This window comes from Netta rufina, assembly GCF_964035555.1.
Source record: "Netta rufina genome assembly, chromosome: 7".
NCBI lineage: Eukaryota > Metazoa > Chordata > Aves > Anseriformes > Anatidae > Netta > Netta rufina.
The window spans coordinates 29560532-29578955 of record NC_140130.1 but is presented as its reverse complement, the minus strand read 5'-3'; the positions used below and the strand labels follow the sequence as shown (position 1 = coordinate 29578955).

The 18424-nt window shown below is 35.6% G+C and overlaps 1 protein-coding gene across 1 annotated transcript in view; it reads right to left on the bottom strand.

Moving 5' to 3' along the window:
* The window catches only part of ATRNL1 (attractin like 1), a gene marked incomplete at both ends in the record, with an annotated part of 490387 nt that overhangs the window by 424965 nt on the left and 46998 nt on the right, over window positions 1-18424 (bottom strand). Inside the window, 3 exons of the mRNA XM_084290483.1 lie at window positions 4816-4903; window positions 5677-5851; window positions 15419-15627. Coding sequence (XP_084146609.1) covers window positions 4816-4903; window positions 5677-5851; window positions 15419-15627 — 472 coding nt within the window. The remainder of the gene's footprint in view (window positions 1-4815; window positions 4904-5676; window positions 5852-15418; window positions 15628-18424) is intronic.

Below are 18424 nucleotides of genomic sequence, written 5' to 3'. Positions count from 1 at the left end.
AATTTACCACCTAACACCCTATCTAGTCATAGTTTGGAAGAGTTGTATGTACCTACTTAAAAACCTCACAAGCCATTTCCTCCAGTCTCTCCATAATCATTTTTCTTTTATGATTTATTTCAAAGTACGTTGACATTTTTCAAGTATCAAGATGCCTGGAACTATATACAATCTTTGAGATATGGGAGAACCAATTGCTAACAGAGATAGGTAACGCCTTTCCAATAACCAGTCTGAAGAGGCACTGAAGGCAACACTAACAGTTTAGCTGGTCTAAAAGCAAGAACACTTTTATACTCTCTCCACTATAAATGCATAAAAAGTCTTAGTCACTTGTTATAACTATACATCAGTGGGAGTCTTCTGATCTCTTTTCTTCGGAGTAAAGAAGTACAGTACTTCAATTTTAACTAAAGAAGCTTTCTGAGGGAAATGGGCACAGTAACTTATTTCATTCTCCACAGAGTCAATTATATAGCTTCAATTTACCTTGCACCACAATCAGGCAATACTAGCTCTGTGCTCTCACTCTGGTCTAGCACAAGGCTTTGAAATCTCAGGAGCTCAAGTCAAAAACTTAATCTAATTTCTTTGTGGATATTTTTTTTCTCTCATCTAAACAGAAAATGTTACACAATGACTAGTACACAGCTCAAAACACAGCTCAAAACTGCCATCTCTAGGTACTATATAATGTCCTATCGCTCTTTACACTACATTATTTTTCTGCTTTTCAAGAGAAAAGGAAATATGTGAAATATGTGAAAGGAAAATATAAAATAAAAAAATCTCAAGTTAATTTAAGAACTTATTGTAAAAAGGATGTGCTTTTTCACTTAAAATTTCTTCAACTTACATGATCAGCTCCTTCGGCCTTTTGATATTTGATATAAGTGCTAGCAGAAGCAATGTATTAGTAGTTCCTTGTTTGACACTAGTGGTGTTTGTGTTCATTATTAGTGGATTTTAATTACTAATGAAAATGTGCCTTTGACAACAACAATGCTTCTTAACTACACACTTGTTTGGTACTTCATTACTGTTAATGAGTAGCATTTCCTCACTGAAAGAAAGATCTCTGAATCACAAGGCTATTTACATGGGCATGCAGCAATAGTACAAGGGTAACAGTTTTAAAATGAAATTGGGGAGACTTAGATTAGATGTTAGGTGAAAATTCTCTTCTCAGAGGGTGGTGAAGCACTGAAACAGGCTGTCCAGAGAAACTGCAGATGCCCCATCCCTGGAAGTGTTCAAGGCCAGGCTGGATGGGGCTTTGAGCAACCTGGTCCGGTAGGAGGTGTCCCTGCCCATTGCAGGGGGTCAGGAATTGGATGGTCTTTATGGTCTATTCCAACCCAACTCATCCTATGGTATTTACTGGTTATCCTTCAGTCTGGAACATCTCAAGAAAATATTAGCATTGTCATATAAGGAAAGGTTAAATGATATTTTAAGCCTTTATTCTGAACTGCTAAATGATACATTACTTGAATGTTTCCCAACTAAAAGGTCCACATTCCACAAGAACTGTTATAACCAAAGATAGCAGTCAGAGTTAACCTTTCAGAGAACAGATAATACATTAGTAATGAATCATAGAACTATAGAGAAAAGTAATTTTTGAGTCAATTTTGGGGCACACACAGAAGAATCTAGTCATATCACTGCTGTAAAACAGCTCTACAATACTAACCATGGCACGTACAGATTCAGCATCTCTGAAAGAGCAACACAAGCTGAGAGAGGGTGCAAAAAAAAAAAAAAAAAAAAACACACCTAAAATTCTACTTAAATTTTAAAGGAACGCTATATTAAAGGAAGACTGTTCATAAAAAGAAACTGAAAGGATAAGATATTTAATGACAATATGGCAACATTTTAAGGGCAGCTGCACAGATCCCATGAATGCTTTTTATTTAATTTAAAAATAAAATTTAAAAATATATACAGTTTCCCATTAGAAACACCAAAATAAATCAAGCTTAACTTTACAAGAGGATAACAGAGAACTTTTAGAAGTCAGAAAGAGTACTTCAAAATCTGCTTCAAATCCAGGAGATTAAAATGGGGAGACATATAAGGCAAGCCAAGAAACAGCTTGATGAGTTGCCTGCAAAATTATATATAAAGTACTACCATACCGTTTTTCAAACTCATTAGAAGTACAGCCAACTAGATGATTTGTGGTGCCAACAGACAGTACAGAGTATTCTGAGAAGTTACAGCCTCAGCAATAAAATTAATTTTTGTATTTGAAGTCTTCGCAGTAGGCTTTACAGGTATTTCCATAGCAGAAATTACAAAATAACAGAAATAACAGAAGGTCATAAAAAAGGATAAAAAAAAAAAAAAAAGAAAGAAAAAAGAAAATCAGCAACAGGTCATCAGGATCAGTTCTGAAGGAATTTAAGAATGAAACAGCTGACCACTGTCTCATGTGTGTAATTCCCTCCTTAAACATGTGTCAATACCACAAGACAGAAGAACAGCAGGCAGAAAGGACAGAATTAGTGAACACATGGATAAGTTAGACAAGTTGAGGAAAATTCAAACAGCTTTTGAAAACGGAAGTCACATCCTAAAAATGACTGAATTTTCCTGAAAGAAAAAAAGGTCTGGTTGATACAGTTACCTGGAATTTCCAAAAGATGCTTGATATTGTTCCTTATGCCTTAAAGAAACTAAGCTGCCCTGGGAAAGGAAAAACAGCTCACTCAAGGGTAAGTAACTCAATGAAGCTTGGGAAAAATGGTCACTTTTAACAGTGAGGAGAGGTCATCAGTGGTGTCCCACAGAGAACAACTGTTTGTTCAGTCTGGCATTAGAACAAGAAAGCAAAGCAAGGGCAAAGAACTGCAGAAAAACCTCATAATACTGAACATGCAATACAAGGGCAAACAGACAGACATACAAAAGTCCATGTAGATAATCATCACAAGCTGCATACCAAACAATTTTAAGTCTGTACATGTAGTGATAAGGTTATAGTTGACTGGAATGAGATCATGATATTGTAATTGATAGTTCTGTGAAAATAGCAGTACAAATCCAATAGCTCATTTTCAAAATGCTAAAATATTTTTAAGAATTATGAGGGGAAAAAAACAGACTGCTGTCTATGACATCATCAATCTCTGAGGTACCAATACCACAAATGCTGTGATTCCGTTTTATCTCAGAAGGGATGTAACAGAACTCAAAAAAAAAAAAAAAAAAAAAAAAAGATAACAATGATGTCATTCTTTCTAACATATGAAATAACTTCCCTCTAGTTTATTAAGAAGGCAAGAAACTCTCAATATGAAAAAGAAATGAGAGTTGTATATGTCACTATATGTCAGACTTACAGAAAATCATGAGTGGTACCCAGAACACAAATATGAAACAATATAAAGAATCAAAATTAAATGAGCAAATAGCAGTATCCCAACAGGTGGTATTTCTCCACACAAAACCCCAGAATTCTTAGGCACAGGATGATATCCATGACCAAAAAATAAATAAATAAATAAATAAAAGGGCAAGGTCTGAAAGTGTGAAAAAAGATAAAGACGAAGTTCTGATCTTTCCATAGAAATGCTACTATTAGTATACATAATAATAATCTCAGAAAAATCCTTGTTGCAGACCAGGACAACGTTCTGAAGAAGCTTCTATATGTTCTTGTCATTTTTCCTGACATTCTTCTCCAGGAATTCACTGCTATCCATTATTTGAACATGTTACCAGACCAGATGAACATTCTGGTCTGGCTTAGTGTACTGTTTTTTTTTTTGTTCTTCCCTACTGAAGTTGTCTGAGGCAAACAACTGAAAATTTGGGATTAAGGAAATCTGCATTTCTCCATCACATTTAACACGTTTGTCGGCAAAATTATGCACTACTTCAACTTACTTTCACTGACTGTATTTTTTGGTCCTTCATATTTCGGTTATGTTACTAACAGTAGCCAAAAATTAATTGATTAACAAAACATTTTTTAATGTGCAGTTCTGTCTATATTCTATCAGTAAAATTTATTTATTTATTAAGTGAAACAAGCCTTTTAAAGTTCTTTCAATAAAGCAGCATACACACTACAAGATCTTAGTAGAACCAAAACTATTGGTTATATTTTTACATACTTATTTGAATTTACAGTAATGATACTCTACACCTTTATTTAATTTGTCATTGGGTTTTGCTTGTTTGTTTGGTTTTGGTGGCTTTTGTTTGTATTAAATACTACTCTGGTTCTGTACTAAGTCTCATAAAACAAACGAAAGATGTATTTCTTGTGTAACAGCCCTTAGGGCACTGACAGTCCTTCATGGCCCTGACCAGCACCACCTGAGGCTCAGCCAAGGACCCTCTGTCCCTGACTGCTTGACTGGATGGATGGACCTGAACCTGGTCTTGTCTCCTGGATATCTCCTTATCTCCTCCTCAGGCATGTTTCCAGTCCTGTCTCTGGCCATGACTCCCGTTGCTCCCAAGTAGACTCCCTGAATGGTCTCTGGACCTGGGTCATCACTTTCTATCCCAGGGGCTGTCAAAGGACACTGCCACCGTTCTGTGTGCTGGGTTCAGCCCCTGTGGGATGGTGCCTGCTCTACCTTGGCTCCCAGATTGCTTTCCCTTACACCGCAACCACCACAATTTAAAAAAAAAAAAAAAAAAAGAGCTATAGATCTAAGTACTAAAGATGACACTAATACAAAAAGTGTTTATGGACTAGACATTGAATTATCCTCAAAAATCAATGGATCACGTTAAGATTGCTAACAGCAAACACAAACTAATTAATTAAATAGAAGGCTAAGAAGTCCAAACCTGATACAAAGCAAGAGTGTGTCCATATCTCTGGAGTGGCCCTTTGGATACAGGTACTACGTTCCATATACTGCTTTCCAAATTGTAGCTAGAAGAGAAAAAAAAAAAAGTAAATGCTTTCTACCTGCATATAGGGCCTTTTGTATGTCTGAACTAAATTTCTATTTGAAGTAAACTTCTGTTTGGCAAAGTGTGCACACTTGATCTGTCACTGTTTATCTGATGTGGTGATCTGTTATAGCAGCAGTAACGAAGTCATTTTTAATTATTATACCAGTGTACTAACTCATGATAGTGTACTAAATGTTCAATGTGGAAAAATCATGAACATCTCCTTCAGGGACCTATGAACAGTTTCTTGTAAGTCAAGTGATTTTCATTATGGTCCCATTTTCTGAAAGTTACAACACTAGGTTACTAAGCTCAGTTATCAGCAACACATACACACAACTACCTATGCCACAACCTTTTGCGTTACTTCGAAGACTTAGTAGTGAGCAGCCTCTCACATGCACAGTTGATTTTAATTTCCATTCACTTAAAAAAAAAAAAAAAAAAAAAAGCACAGGTGGAAAAGGAAAAAGACCAGAAGAAAATGGGATTTCTTTTGGATAATTACAAAAAGTTGCAAAAGAAAACAGAAGATAGACAAAAGCAGGAGAAATAGACATGTTGATAAACATGTTATTTATAATATGTTAATTATAAGAAAACTAAGCAGAAAATAAGTAAGATAACAAATAATCTTAAAAAAAAAAAGTATAAAACTTTCAATTAAGTAGCAGGATAGATGTACTTGTGTTGATATTTGTTTTCCCTAAGCCATATCAGAGGGGATATCATAATAGAGAAATCACTTACTTCAACACCATTTGGAATGAACTGTAGTTGAAAGTGTATCCGCCAATCACCCACATAAATTTTCCGTGTAGAACTGCCTTATGGGAAGCCCGGCCCACAGAAGGGCTGAATGGCTTCACATTTGGTAAAATCCAGTAAGACTCCGTGGAAGGGACATTCAAAGAACAATCTGGACCTGTTTTGTAAACAAATGTGCAATTTGTACAATCTGTTAGAGAGAGATGTTAAAGCCAATAAAGCAGAAATAGGGAAGGCTTAATTACAGATGTCAGGATTGCTCATTCGGATAAAATACAGTATACACTTTTATGTTTAACAGATGCTCAATGAAAAATTGGCAACAAGAGACATCAGTCAAATTGGAAGAGCTAGATTAGCTTAAATAATGATACATTTCGGCATTCTTCTCAGAAAATATACTGTATGAGTCACAAATTGAAAGAAAGGCATAACATCACGTTTTTAGAGGCAACAGAGGTTTAAAAGGTGTAGCACAGTATAAACAATATGCTACCTCTGGAGAAAAACTATAGTGCATTTGAACTAATCAAAATAAGTTTATATTAAAGCAAATAACATTACAGTAGATTACATTACAATATCTTTTATACTATACAAAGTTTCAGGAGTACAAATTTGGCCTTCACCAATGCCATTTTGCATTGTCTTTCAAGAGGACAATACACACTAAACTGATTGATAGAAAGACTGATTTGAGTATTTAAATTTTATAATTTATCTATAAAGCTACAAAAGCTTATAACCATATATTATTTTGGAATATATTTTAAACAATTATTTTTTCTAAATGAAGAAAAAACATCAAGATGTGTCATTTTTAAAAGATTCATTATTTTAAAAAACATATATACAAGAAATATTTTCCATTTGTTGTCTAATATGCTGTGATCTCTTTGCCATTGGTTTATACTATAGAAACTAGAAAAACTTTAAAGACTTGTTATTTAAAACCTCAATATATTTACACTTCTGCTACAAAAAAAATAAAAAAGAACAGCATGCGAACTATTTGCCTCTTGTCAGTGACTCTACAGCTTTACTGCCTGACTTTATTTCTAGCTAGGAAAACACTGAATTTTTAGGACACCAATGTGTTCTACCTTGAGCATTATCAATCACAGAACTGAAATTTTTATCATCAGTGATGGCAGACATATTGTATGACAGCTAAATGATTTCAGTAATTTGATGCTGATACTGCAAGCAATGTTATGTCCCTCTTGGCCTGCCTAGCTGGAGTAAATCCTTCACTTCACATTACTAAAAATCAAAGCTGTTGAAGTCACACTGGGCATAACCTTCTTAAAGGACTCTGCAGTAGCATACTAAAGAATAAGCAAGCAAACACACAAACAACAAAGAAACAAGTGAAAACCTAGTTTTCATCTTAAGATTAGTTCATTTGATACACTGACACGGATTTTTACAAGGCTTTTAACAAAATTCCTCAAAGACTTCTAAGGAAATCTGACTGCTGTAGAAAGAGAATGAAGGTCTTTGCATGGCTAAATAACTGGCTGTAAGCTAGAAGACCGGAGTAAAGGAACCCGTCTAAAGGGACAGAGGTCACCAGAGGAGGTCCACAAGGATTTCTGCTTGTACCTCTGCTACACAATGTACACATTAATGAGCTCAAAAGTAAAGTAGTGAAGAAAGCTTGCTGATGATGATGATTTATGGAGGGTAGAAAAAATAAGAACAGCCTTTGATGAACCACAGAAGTTCTTACGTGACTGAGCAAAACAATTAGACATAAAATTCAATACAGATTAATGTAAAACTATGTAAGCTATGTTCTAGCTCAGCTAAACAGACAATAGCCTCAGCTAACCACCACTTCTCAGTAGCAGAGTTTCAGGTTAAGAAACCAACACAATAATGAAAATACCACAATACTCAGCAATGGTCAACAAAACAATTCATAGGGTAGGAACAGAGGACACCATTACCCCAACGTACATGTATAAATCACTTAGAAATCTGTGAGCCCTTCTCAATAATAAAAGATATATTAGAGCTGGAGACTATTTTTACAGCAGAGTAACTATGATATTTAAAGGAACAACCAAGTCAGCTGGGTCTTTTTGTCTGGAAAAAAAAAATAGTGGAAGCAAATGCTAAAGGTCTATAAAATAAGTGACAGAGGGTGGATGTGAATAATTTACAGTCCCTTCAAACGTAAGTAGAGAGATCCATCAAATGCAGCATGAAGAAGCAACATTCAAACCAAACAGGAGGAGGTAGTAGTTCATGCAATAATCATCAGACCCTCTTGCCAAGGAGCTCTGACAAAGGATGCTCTGGATGCAAAGGCTTACACAGAGTTAAGGAAAAGCTGGGCAAATGTTTAGAAGAGAACCGGTGAAGTTTACTAAAACTAAATAAGCATGTGACATAAAGTCCATAATTTTAAAACATTATCCGTATTGAAAAAAAGATCAAGTTTTTCCAGTGTACATTATCATTTTGGGGCAACTTGTTACAATTACTCCTTATACACAACAACCAGGTAAATCACCTGTACCTAAACATTTGTCAACTTTTCCTGGTACTTCCTAGAAAAATGATGTTGACTTGTATCCGGATTACCTTTTGTTGCTTAAATGATGGAGACCCTCGATTCCCATTGCTCATTATACCTTCTGCCCAAGAAAGATTAATGGTATTTGAATGAGGTCTAATGAAGGTAGGAATAATTCAGTATATTATTCCTCAAGCATTAATATTGATACTGTAGTAAAATTGTAACCTCAACAATATTCTGATTTGGTAAATCACAGCAGGAAACACTTAATTTGAATCTAAAAGTGCTCAAAAATAAAAAGATGATTAATTATTCTTTGATCAGGGCACAGTTTATAATTATAAAATCTGTGCCGCCAGTAAAATGAAAAGATATTTCTGTTTTCAATAAAAGATAACATTCTTGCACAGAAATGTAGTGGTCAACAGTGTCCCCTAGTGGCAAATCACAAATCAAACACAAGCTACTCGCCTGCTAATTGATTTAAGGCTTTCTTTTCTGGAGACAAAGCACACAAATTCACATAGCAAATCCAAAATATTATTCCTGCCTACACTATACTTAGATTAAAGTGACTGTATTAAAATGAGGACAAACTTTTTATACTACTCTAACAATGCCAAAATCTTAATACTGATAACCAGATCAATAATTTAAATATCACAGATAACTTCCTTGCAACCTCATACTTCATTGTTGGTAGGTCTACAACGAATGACAGGAAGAGTGAGATGGGGAGAAGAAACACCACACTCCCAGCTCTGACATGGAAGAGGGACACATTCTGAGGAGATGAACCTGAACTCCGGAGCTTGAAAATACTAAATCCTCCAATGTTTTCTTCAAAGGACGTAACACCCTATGCATGACGCACATGATTATTGAAGTGACATAAGTTGGCATTGCCACCAGAAAAGCCACCCTTGGCCTCCCGCAACTCCTTACTCTCTATCACCGCTGGTGCCAATTTTCATGTGGCTGCACTGAATCAGGTGAGGGAACATCCAGGTTAAAACTAGCTTTGCTTTTTGGCCAGATGAGCCTTTAAATTGGGTGCGATCCCTTACCTGTTTCACTTTGCATGCATACACATCGTTATACCAACACAAGTAAGACTGACCAGCCAGGACTGCCTCTTCAGTAGAGCTGTAAAACCTGCATACATACTGAAATAACTCTATCAATCTGTGTAAAAAATGGAATATATAGTTGAGGAGAGGAAAAAAAAAGCAATATAATAATACTGACTTCTATTGAAACATCATTTAAAGAACAAATGCTTTTGTGTGGCTAGTGTCTTATAAAGGCAAGGTAACTGTAGGATTTTGGAATATGATTTACAGATCTTCATACTTAAGTATGTATACCATGAAACATCACCATTATTTCCGCACAAATACATTTTCACTTCAGAAACATCACATCCACTAAATATACATCTTTTGTGGAACAGGCAGCAGTACAGCTGCAGAACACAGATAAATGTTTTACTATTTTCTATGCAAATACTATTTTTCTCCATTTATTTAAAATTGGATTTCTTTCTTGCCCACTCAATCCAAAAGAAAAAAAAAGGTTTAAACACAGGAAACAACTGTATAAAACTGAATTGGAAGTCAATTACGTTACCCTGAAAGGTAGGAAAAAATTCTATAGGTTTAAAAAAAAAAAAAAAAAAAAAAAAAAAAAAGAGATTTACCCACACAACACAAGAGAAGGAATTTAATTTCTATTTACTGAGGAGTTCCGTGAACTGCGAAAGTAACTATCTATTCCAGTAGTTCAAGTCATAAGATCAATTTCCACCTAATGAGAAAACATCATCTATCGTCTTCAATGTTAATCTTCTCCTTTGGGATCACAGGAAAAAAAAAAAAAGTATTGATCTCTTGAATATAAATGTTATGGTCCTTTTTTCATACAATCCAATCAAAGTATTCAAATCAAGTATTTATTATTGTTATTTATTCTGTATTTGATGTTTGAGGACTTGAGTTGTGAATTATTACTGTAAGATAATTTTTCAATCACTACAAACATAAACAAAATACTGCTATTCTCAAGTATCCAATAAAATCTTCATATTATAATGAATTTGAGATCATGAAAAATATGGAACTTGATAATCCTTGTGATTTCCTTCCAACTCAACATACTCTATGATTCTAAATAATTTTATTTTTTTTAGAAAAGCAAACATATCTGAATATTACTTTCACTAACAACTCTTGATATTGGAAGTTTTACCAAGCAGTAAATCATCTTTCTTACAGGAAATCATTGAGGTGGTCATTATACAAAGATAAAAAATAAATATTTAAAATAATATAAATAAAAACCTGCTATATAAGATACAAAAAAAAAAAAAAAAAAAAAAAAAAAAACCACGGACAGAAGAATTTGGGACTGGTCTTCGGTGACAGACTCCAGCAATGCCAATCCACCACTATCCATGAACGGTGTGAGGAGTGGAGTTGCTGATCCGGGCAAATGAACCAAGACTATCAGCAGTCAGGCTGCCAAATGAGCTGCCCTCATTGTTACCTGTTGGGATGTTCTCCCACAGAAACTAGTGCCAAAGAAGCAGAGGAGATAAAATCTTTTAGCAAATGGTTGGGCTTTGCCCTATGGATCAGAATAGCTGAAGAACAGTATCCATGATGCCCACAGGCCTGCGAACGGGTGAGAGAAGGCAACTGGGGGAAAAAAATAATTGCACATCCCACCAGAAATGCTGGGTTGTCTGTCCTAGACAGGCCTACAGTGGATGCCCTTTAATGCTGTGTCTGCAACAATACAATAAGATCCAGCCACCTGGCTGGCCACAAAGCAGGGGTGTGCAGAGCCTCGCAGCACTGTAGCTTTGACCTGTGCTCAGCCAGCTCCCTGCAACAGACGCCTGGTATATGGGAGCCACAACAGAGCCCAGCCCTCTAGGTACCTCTCCCAGTTAGGCATCTGGTATCTATGTCCAAACTAACAAGGAATAATAGCTATATGGCAAAAACCCAACCAACAGGTGAGCATTTCACTTCAGCAGGCAGTTGACAAAACCTGAAGTGACAGAAGTGAAGCCCTACACATCTGCACTGAGAAGGGGAAGACCGAATGCTGTCTGTAGATACTGCAAGGAAAGCCTTACAAGTCTTTCATAACTGAGCACAACTGCACTCCTCAGTAGACTGTGCATATGAGTTTTTTATTTATTTTTTTATTCAGCTGAAAAAATAAGTTTTGGTGCTTAGTCTCCAAAAGAAGAAGGATCTATAGTACAGCTGATAGAAAAAACTACTGACACAGTCTGTAGTTTTTGAGGCTCCAGATGCTGCCAGTGGGCTACCAAGCTCTAATATTTCTGCTAACATGTTCTAGAAATCTTCACAGCTCTAGTAGTTAAAAGCCTGCTGCTAATTTTCAAGCTAGATGTATTGACAACCTGCTTACCCATTTTTCCCCCCATCTGTCAGCAATATCACTTGACTGAAAAAGCTGGCTTCTCTTTTAATAATGTACAGCCCACTAACGTTTACAAACAACAATTTATTCCCTCCCAGCCTTTTTACTAATTTAAACAAATTCTGCATCTTCCATTGCCCTGATCATCCTAATGGTTCTCCTCTGTGCAATTTGCATTCATAAAAGTGTAATAATAAAAATGAAGTATAGTACTAATATTTTCCTAGGATTAAATGTAGATTATGGCTGAACATCCTACTAGTACACTTGACAGTTTATATAGAGTATATAAAATTAAGTATATGAATTAGTTCATATTCTAATTGATAGACAGGCAAGCTTTCTTCCATGTCACCTTCCCCACTTCAATCCTAGCCGATAAAACACATTCTTAGTATTTCTAGTCCTTAAGCGTATGAATTTAGGATTTATACTGAAGTGATTGCACCCCACACATTACTCCAACATCCCGCCACCCCATCTTTTTTTTTTTTTTTTTTTTTTTTTTAAAAAGGGATATTCTGGTCCTCCTTCATATTAAAAACAACTCCTGCCTTCATATTAAGGGATTCCATTAGCAGTCTTATAACCAGATTATAAAAATTATGTAACAAGATCAGTCCCAAGATCAGTCTTTAAGTACTATTTACATCTTTCCCTCTTAAGTTACTTGTTTAGCACTCCCACTGATGTTTCCCAATAAACAAGCTGTGCTGCTGTTATTGTTCCCTCATGTCCATGTATACCATTTACAGTAATTTCCTATCATCAAATGCCGAGGTTCAGGTGAAATTTACTGTGTTTTCTTACAAATTATTTTAGTATGAACTATATGGATAAATTCACATCTCATCCGTTTCACAATTCTAAACATACTATATGTTTAATTATTCCTTTCCTCAAATTATGGTCTCGAAAGTGACACACTGACACTATCAATGTAACAACTTTTGAGCTGCCTTTGGAATTAAGTCAAGCTCCTTGAAGTTAAAGAATGCTTCTATAAACAGGGTCTGGGGGGACATGACACCTTCAGAGTAATTAATATTTTCAGCATTTCCACAGATAGCCCATTTAACAGTGCTAAAAAGTACAGGACTGTCTGCATTCCTTCCAGTCATTCTGAATTGTCAATGACATTACAGAAATCAACTATTCTGGCATCTCCTCTGCTCATTTACAGTCTGAAACAATCCAAGACACTGTTACCGGTATCAAAAAGATAATTTGCTGGCTGTATACTCAGACTGAGTAACATCTTACTAAAAATTATCTTTTCAACCTCTTAAAAACTTTGTCTCAGTCAAGTCCCCGTTTCTTTCTTGTCTGTGTCTAGCGAACAGAATAGATCAACAGTTTTAAGATACCTTTTTCTCTGCCCAAGATACACCCAAAGTCTGTACCAGCAAGCAGAATGTGAAGCACATTCTGCTTCAGCACACCAAGTCAGATTAACCAGCAGTACTCATAAAAGGAAGCTGTATTCATGAAAAACTCCAGCTTCTTTCCTTCATGGTAGTCCTCTCCCAGGTTAATGTTTTAAATTAAATAGATTTCAAGGAATATTAATTTTTTTTCCTCTACATATTTCTGAGACCAACTACAAATGCTGAAATAACAATTGTACTTTTTGTTCAGAATAAGAATACTATTATTCTTAATTACTTGCTTTCTAAGCCTAAAAGCTATTGTCATGACATCACTTACATTTGCGACTAGTACTTAACTGTGAATATTTACAGTTACAACACCCAATTTCCACAAAATGCACTGTCACGTGCATATCATGAAGAAACACCTTGTTACTCAAAACATGTACGCTACTCGAAAGATGACCCTGTACTTGTTTTAACTGAATTCTTCGCTGATGTTCCTCCCACAGTATCCACAAGATGTCGCTATTGTAAAAAAGAACCCCGTGTATGGTATAATAGGAAATACCTTTTCATTTTTTGAATGAGGATTTTATTTACAGTGCATATCAATCAATGAAGTTGAATAAAATATTTTTCCTATAAGAGGGCTAAATACACTCTAATCAACAACATATGAAACAAGAAGAAAAAAAAAAAAAAAACTCTTCAGGAATATAGAAATCAAGAACCTACTTTAGCTGATTGATTTGAACTACCAAAAGCAAGAAAAACTTTGGCAGACCGCAAGAGCAGTAGGATAGGTAAAAACATTTATGATTCCAGTATTTCAAATAACCTGTGTAGAAGATACTGACAGTTTAGAAACTGTAAAGAAAGAGAATTTAGATGTAATGTATGTGCTTGTATATACATAAATGCATAAATATTAACAACTAAGTGTTCTCCCAGAGGCCACCAAGAAAGTTGTTTGGTTTTTTTTGTTTGTTTTGTTTTGTTTTTTAAAGGAAAATCTATTACAAACTAGTTTGCCTGGAATACAATTTTAAAAATGAATTTAAAAAAATGTGCGTTCCATAAAAACATGAGGAAAAAATCAATTTGTCCATATTTCTACTTGCCGTAGGAAAGAATGGGAAGCTAGTATGTACAGAAACTCTAGATGAAAAGAAGCTATTACACATGAAAGTCAGAACACTGCATTAAGTCAACACACTAGCAAAAGGGTGCTATTCCTACTGCAAATTCTATACACATTTTCCTTTTACAGATATATATTTCAGGATTATTTTTTATGCACTACAGTCAAGAGAGATTCTGGAGGACTCAGTAGCATGCCTGTCACTAGGGTGGTTCTAATCAATGGCTGTATTGCTAACTCACTTCCTTCAGTAGAATTCTGTGGATGCACTATCTTTTAATGAACAACTCCATCAATTATTAATGACATAAATTAATTCAATCTCATGTTCTCTTTGGGGTGTGGCAGCTAATAGGAGTAAAACAGCACTTTCAACATGTAAAAAGAAACAGCAACATAAAAAAAAGCTGAGTATGTAAAGAATGGGAAGACAGCGTATCAGCTAAGTAACCTGTAGGTGTTTTATTATTTCTTTTAAAAGCATAAGGCCAATTTCAGTACACAGCAAGCTAATCCAACTGAGATTTCTAATAGGAATAGTAAATGATACAAACATCTAGTGTAACTATAATAAGTGAATTAAACATTTAAGAGCTTAAATACATAACCTTTAATATGAAACAATTATGTATGGTAGGGCTACTGAGAGTAAAACTACAGCACACATTCTTACAGTGCATCCATCATTCAGTACTTATCCACATCCACACTCATAACAACACAACTTACCTTGTCTTCTTGAGAAACTATACAAATAAAATACAATTAAAAACTAGACATTGAATATGTATTTTATAAAGCATTAATGGAATACTGTGATCTGAAATTAAGAAAGGTGGGGAAGAGAATCAAATACATACAGAAATTGAAAAATTAAGCAAACAGAAAACTAGGCAATGGAGGATCTTAGTCTTCAGAAGTGCTCAGTATGCTCACAATTTTACTGCCATTATTTTTTCAAATTTGTGATCCAAAAAGATGAATGTCCACCACAAGAAAGGTTTGATCCAATACTTCTGCGCTACCTCCAAATAAAAAATACCAGGTAAAGCTCTCAGCCCCTTCTTTTGTTGAAAAGGACAGCTGTAAGTCGACATGACAGTTTACCTCTGTATTTTTTCCCATTCATGCTTATTCTTTAAAGATGTTAACTTGCATACTAAATAGGATGCATTAAAAGCAATTCTTTTTTGGAGATGAACTTGACTGTAAATAACAAAACCTTACCTTGCCAGCTATCATTGCATACACACAGCTTCTCTCCTGTCAAATCACAGTACCCGTGATCTGGACTGCCACAGTTGGCTTTACAATATGGAATATCACAGGCTTCTCCTTTCCAATACTTGTCACACTCACAGTATACCCGGCTTGGAACGGACACACTGGTTGTACACTTTCCGTGGTCTGAGCAGTTATTAGGACAAGAATTAATTCTGAAAAAAAATATGTAAAATAAGGGAAATGATAAGCCAAGGGTTGATGAGAATGATTCTTATCCGACACTGTTCCAACAGTATTTGTTAGATAAGGCATGTTTTTTCTGAAAATTTTCTAAGTAATACAACACAAGTTTAATAATTTTACAGGCAAGGGAACTGAAAAAGAGTTCATCCAGGATTACATACAGAGTCTGCAAGGCAGTTGATATCACAAACTTATTGTACATTAACATGTATTAACACTAAGCAGAAGGACAAACCCTGCCTGGAAAGATCAGCATCTAACTTACTCCAAGTTTCAGTATAAGCTCTCCTCAGTCTGTCCCTTCAAAAGCTTCTTTCTAGGAACATTCACACTGCAAGTGACTGCAAGCAGTAACCCTCACGAATATCACTTCGAGGAAGATCTTGGAATCCCTATTGTATAAACAGCACTTTTCCAAAAGTAGACTCTTAATGGGCTTACAAATTAGCTTTGAAGGGTGAATAGGCATCCAACGGGCAACTGCTGAGAGCAAAACTCTTAATATAAGTGGTCACAATGTTGCTTGAATTTTAGTACAGTTCAGCTCTGCTGCTGCAGAGAGTTAGTGACAAGTCAGAACAGGAGAATCTCTAGTAGAATTAAGTCTCAAACTCTGCATCACACACATATATTTAGTGGGTTTTTCTGACTGGCTTTGTTCCGTGCTATAAGGCAAGATAATGTCTAACATCCAAGGGAAAATAAATAAATAAAGGAAAAACAGAATAAGGAAAAAGTATAAGATGGCTAATATCCTGAAATTATGTAAAGGCAGCACTACTACTCTGTTATCCTTAATAACAGAGCCACCTTAAGCTTGCCTTGTTAACTCCAGAGTCAAAGATGCAAGAATGGGAAAGATTAGGCTGGAAGAAACTGGTGACGGCTTTGGGATTTAGCATTTCTGTGATACACCCTACCAAACACTGAGATCACAGGCAATTGGACTCTCCTAAACTATGCTAGTTGGTTCCAGAAGTGTAGACAATTCCTTGGAGACAAGAGAAATGAAGGACATTGGTGTACGTGGGTCCAAGAGATTCCATGAACAGCGTATGCATCTCAGGCAGCAAGTGCCTCGTGAAATCCAGAAAGGATCTGAAATCTCCTTTGATGACTCACAGGGAAGGGTTAGGTTGAAACTCCGAATAAACTGTTGCTACAAATCCCTGGCGACATTAACACAGGCTCCTCCCTGTAAATGGGAGAGCTGGACACCGTTTGCAGTATTCCTTGCTCTTACTGAAGGAAGAAAGAACTGAGGAAGGTAGGAATTGTTCAAGGTGGGCCTTTAACCAAAATTACTTGCAATAAGACAGTCAGGAGATGTGTTTTCATTTTCTGAAGACCACCTCCGAGGACCGATTCTGTCATACTACTGAAAAAAAGGGGGAAAAAGAAAATTCCACTTCTGAATTGTAAGCATCCTGAGGACATTTGCCTAGTTTACACATTGCATTAACACCGTTAATGGCACAAAAAATATAACACAGCTTGGAGAAACCTCTCCTGTTGACTTCACAGGGACAGCATTCCGTAGGAAGGGGAATAGTTAAATCTTTCCAGTAACAGAGATAGGAACAGTTTAAAAGCATCCCCTCTCCTACAGGCTCCTTTAAGGACACAAAGAGAAGAATAAAAACTGGATAGACAGAGTTGGAAGTAGGTCGCCTAACTCCAAGAACACAAAGTTCTGGAACACATTGTTTGGGAATAACTGTTTGCAGCTGGCATGGCATTTCAGTCACAGATGCTGCACTCCTGTCTTCCCCCAAATAAAAGAACACAAGTAGCCTGCCAAGATGAAGTAAAAAAGCTGACTAGGGTACCAAATTAAGGAAAAAAAGAGGGTAACAGAAGCAGAGTAAAGCAGATCAGAATGACAAACAAAATTTAATGCAGTCATAACAAGCAATCACAGCTTGGTATTTCTTTCAGCACAAAAAGAGTTAATGTTGGCTCATTAAAAAAAAAAAAAAAAAAATTGAAAAGTATTCATTGCAACATTGGAAACAAAAGAACAGAGTACATAAAATTTCATAAATTATATATTCCCCTGTACAGGTAATGGAATTAAAAACCTGGAAGATTTTTCTCTTATTTTAAATCTTACAAAGTAATAATGTAATAACATATAGCATGCACCATATTACCAAGTCATAAAGAATGCCAAGCGCATAACTCATTTCTTAAGAATGCCATGTCATACTGCCATTTGCTCTCAAAACAAACACAAAAGTGCAATAAAAGCTTCAGGGATAACTGAAAAAAAATATATATATATATATCTAATTACATTAGGAAGTCTGCCAGGTGACTGCATTTTACTGATGTCAACTGAAAAATATTGAAAATACCCAGCCTTCTAGACTGCCATTTCTAATACCACATGTCTACAGAGGTTTCCCAAACTTTTATTATCTGGTGAAAGGCTGCCAAATGGCTGCAAATTATAGAAACAATCTTCCCATAGAAAACTTAAAGACCCTTTACTTAAAGGAGAACAAAGCTATGGTCAGAAAAGCAAACAGCAATTTTAAATGAATAAAGAATCTGACACGAAAATTTATGTACTGCCACATTTGAAGTGCAGTGCTGGCAATCATATCCCTTAAAATGGTATTTCAGAATCTGAAGGGATTAAAAGAAAGGAACAATATCTGCAATCATAGGAACTATCACAAGAGCAACAGGACCAAGCATCCCGTGTAATGATGCACCACGTCATGTGGGACAAGCATGTTCTGATTAAGACAGAAATTGAAA